A 4,085-nucleotide genomic window follows, 5' to 3' on the forward strand; every position below is an offset into this window, starting at 1 on the left:
CAGTGGGCCCCTTTAGGGGGCCCCCCGGGGGTCTTGAAGGAACCCGGCAAGCGGGTGGAAAGAGAAGGGGGCCCCTGGAGAGACACCGAAGCAGCAGCAGCAGCAGGGGGGCCCCTCCTGCTGCTGCTGCTGCTGGATTGGCTGGGCTGCCCTTGGGGCTCTTGCCGTTTGGGTACTTCTGAAAGTTCAGAAGACGCTGGGGAGCAGAAGCAGGGGCTTTCCTTTTGCTCCTTCTTCACATTTGTCGCTGCTGCTGGCTGCGCGGGAAGCTGCTGCTGCTGAACTGCTGCTGCTGCTGCTGCTTCTGCTTTCGCGGCGGAGCCGCGGCGGGACTGGGGGCACCGCCGCCGGCGCAGAGAGCCTGGCCCTGCAGGCGCTGGGGCGGCCTCCAGCAGCTGCGGGGTGCAGGGGGTGGAGCTGCTCTCTGAAGACTCGAAGTCCATTGCTGCTGCTGCGCGGCTGTGCTGCTGCGCTGCTGCGCTGCTGCTGGGGGGCCTCAGAGACGCAGCTGCTGCCCAGCCGCAGGGCGCCTTCACAGCAGCAGCGCCGCAGCAGCTTTCCCCCGGATCATCTTTTGCTGCGCTGCGGGCGCCCAGCTGCCGACGGCCAGCAGCGCCCGGGGGAAGCAAAGCCGAAGCTGCTCAGATATATTCAATTAATAAATGCAATAAAGAAATGCGAAATGAAATATGAAATGAGGAGCTGCGGGAACCCCAGAGGCACACACACAGCGCAGGCCGGAAGATCTAGTGGCGAGCCAGACAGTCCTCGCGTCTTGGGGGCCCCAAGGCTCTGTCGGCTGCGAGGGGAAACAGTGAAAACTACTTTAAAAGGCTATGCTCAAACAAAAAATAATTAATACTCTCAAGTTCTCCGAACTTAGACCCCATGGATGTAGTGTTGCCTGCTGCTCCGATCTGCCGCGTTCTAGTGAAGCTGTGGGGTTCCCAGAGGGCCGAACGGAGTTTCTCTTGAACCTCTGTTGCTTTTTGAACTGAATTTCAGTTTTTTTTTGTTTCATAAGTATGTGCGGGGGGCAGAAGACGATCATTAGCGCTCCCCGTTCGCCCAGCTATTGCCTTGAGCAGCACTCCGCTTCGAGTTCCATTGCAGAAGAGGCTCTCTCGTAATCCCAAGAGCCGCGGCGCCCGTTTTAAGGTGTTGTGCTGCTTTATAAAGGCAACAAACGGCAGGAAGACGCAAAAGGAGTGCCTGAAAACAAACACAAATGCTCTCTGAAGATGAGGCTCCAGGCGGACGTGCTGCGGTACATGACCAAGGGGGAGTTTCGGGTGCTGATCGCCGTGGAAATGGGAATGAAGAACCACGAATTTGTGTCCTCGGCGTTGATTGAGCAGATTGCAGGTCTTCGAAGACACTCCATTCGCCAGATCCTGAGCACTTTGCTCAAAAACAAGCTTGTTTTCCACAGCTCCAAATCGTACGACGGGTACAAAATGACCTATTTGGGCTACGATTACCTGGCTCTCAACGCCTTCGTCAAGAGAGGCCTCATCAAAGGAGTTGGCGTCAGAGTTGGCGTCGGCAAAGAGTCCGACATTCACGTTTGCGAAGGCACAGACGGGAAAGTGCTGATCTTGAAACTGCACCGACTCGGTGAGTTGCTGCAGAGGAATGCATGGCGCGCAGCACGCGAATTCAACAAGTGGCTGCAAACTTGAATGCATGCAGCAGCCAGGGAACAGCAACTAGGCTCTGGTTGCTGCGGCTGCGCCGGTGTTGCTGTGGCAGGTCGCATTTCTTTCCGCTCCATCAAGAAGAACCGCGACTACATGCAGCACCGCATGCACTGCAGCTGGCACTACCTCGCGCACTTAGCTGCAGTGCGCGAGTTTGCATATCTGAAGGCGCTGCACTCCCACGGCTTTCCGGTCCCAGAGCCAGTGGACATGAACCGGCATGCCGTGCTGATGGAGTACATCGACGCGATCCCCCTGACTCAGGTGCTCCTCGCTTCTCCCCGATGCAACAAATAGATGTTTGAGTTTCTCAGCTTGCGAAAAAGTCCATTTGGCCGACATCTCCCTTCCGTGGAAGAGCCTGCAGCAGCCGGCGCGGCACTTCGGGAGCTGCTGCTGGCTCTGTTTTCAGTTTCGCTTTTTCTCCGTTGGTTTGTGCCGTTCTTGCTGCTGATGTGCGCCAGGTCAGAGAACTTAAAGACCCTTTGGCTGTGCTCGAGAAGCTGATGAAGCTCATCGTGAGGCTTGCGCACTGCGGGCTAATCCACGGGGATTTCAACGAATTCAACCTGATGATTGACGACGCGGGACACATAACAATGATAGGTCAGACACCACGGGTTTCTCGCGCTCGAAAATTGCATCTTTATGAGTGTTTTCAAGCCCTGCGCGTTTTTGAATTGCGGCATTTGCTAGTGGGGCCCAGGTGAATTCAACTTTTCTGTTCTTGCGTGCGCCATGCCATGGCACAGATCTTCCTCAAATGGTTTCAATTTACCATCGAAATGCAGCAGCCTACTTTGACCGCGATGTTCAGTGTATAAAACGTCTGTTTGAACGGAAGTTTCTCGTCGAAGTTACCACAGTGCCCAAGTACGCGAAACAAACACCCGCAGCAGCAGTTACGGGCTAGTAATTTGGGGCTTTCATTGCTTTGTGCTGTTTACAGAATGTATGTAGAGGCTATTTTTTGTGCTGCCTTTCATCTTTGTTTTGTCTGGTTCAGGTTCGATGAAGTTGTTGAAGGACGCGAAACGAAGCTTTCCTCTGCTGCAGATGGAGCTCTGGATGAGGGCCGTGCAGAAGGCGCTGCTGATGGAGAAGAGTCTTCTTGCAATTTGATTTCTGTTTCTGACGACCTGGACGAGCACCAGGCGGAACTGCTGGAAGGCGCGCTGGCTGCGCGGCAAAACAATGAAACGGAGTCAAGTTGCTCGGATGAGTCTGAGACAGAAGACGAAGAGGAAAGCTGCGGCTCTGCAAAACCTCAGGAAAGCTCAGAAGAAGAAGCACAAGAAGAAGAGGAACAGTCGGCTTCAGACGTGCAAGATGAATCGCTGAAACGGGAATGTAAGTTGGACGACGACAGCCAAGAAGCAAGCAGTGCCTCCGACAGCGGTGAGTCCCAAAGGGCACCTCTTTGACCACTGTTGCATGCAGAGCAGCAGAAGACCAGCAGCACAATGAGGAAAAGCAGCAGAGGAAACAGAGTCCGTAAAAAGAGCAGTGGCAGCCGTTGAAGATTCCAAGTCACGGTGGCTGTTGGCTGTGCGTGAGCAGCTACTTGTGCCAGACATAGAGCAATAACCCCCCCAGCCCATCTTGTTCTTCATTTACTTCAATTTGAATTCACTGCCTGCTGTGTCTACGCTGCAGCAGCTGCTCCAGTGGTTCCTTATTGTAGTTCAGTTGTGTTTTTTGCACGCAGAAGAGGCAAAGGAAGGCTCCACCCAGCCCTTGCCTCTCGAGGAGCAGCAGGCACTGATTCACTGCTGGCGCCCCACAGCCAGAAGGTAAAACTTTTTGTTTGTTTCTTTGTCTGCATGCTTCTTAGAAGCACTTTGACGCCATAAATGTGGTTGAATGCAGGGTCATTCTTTTGGTTTCGTGCAGCTTCACGTTGTCTTACAGAAAACTGGTGCATCGGCAGCTGCAGCGGCTGCTGCTCCTGCAACAGTGTCTCGCTGACTAGTGGGATTCATGTTACATTTCCTAACTCTTACCTGCCTTTTTTTTCTGTACAGGCACACACGGGACGCTGTGCGCAAGAGGGTGCAGGCAAAGAATCAGAAGAAGAAAAGCAAAGGAAATTTCGGCAGCAACAAAAATGCAGAGGGAATAAAGGCTCGACAGATGGCCAAATTTGATTGTTAGCTTCTTTTTTTGGCTGAAAGCGAACTTCCGTATTCTTTTACTCAAGATATGTTTTACTGCCGTATCGGCGTAGTTGCACACGTAAGTATCTGCCGTAAGTATCTACGAACAGAAACATAGGATACACTATTAGACAAAAGATATATAAGCATATCTAAAAGTACAAAAGTATGGATACAGTATGGCGCTGCCTGCAGCCAGCGTGCTGATCTCGTAGATCGTGCTGGCTGG

General features: G+C 53.1%; 1 protein-coding gene across 1 annotated transcript; it reads left to right on the forward strand.

Moving 5' to 3' along the window:
- Positions 1 to 1,241: 1,241 nt before the first annotated feature.
- On the forward strand, positions 1,242 to 3,672 carry ETH_00016585 (RIO1 family domain-containing protein, putative; the record flags this gene model as incomplete). Its single annotated transcript, XM_013373192.1, has 7 exons — positions 1,242 to 1,617; positions 1,753 to 1,964; positions 2,165 to 2,306; positions 2,453 to 2,573; positions 2,707 to 3,098; positions 3,409 to 3,493; positions 3,594 to 3,672. 7 exons carry the CDS (start codon positions 1,242 to 1,244, stop codon positions 3,670 to 3,672), a joined length of 1,407 nt encoding a protein of 468 aa, XP_013228646.1.
- Positions 3,673 to 4,085: the final 413 nt, after the last annotated feature.

This window comes from Eimeria tenella, genomic scaffold (genome assembly GCF_000499545.2).
Source record: "Eimeria tenella Houghton genomic scaffold, Eth_scaff124, whole genome shotgun sequence".
In the NCBI taxonomy this organism is placed as follows: Eukaryota; Apicomplexa; class Conoidasida; order Eucoccidiorida; family Eimeriidae; genus Eimeria; species Eimeria tenella.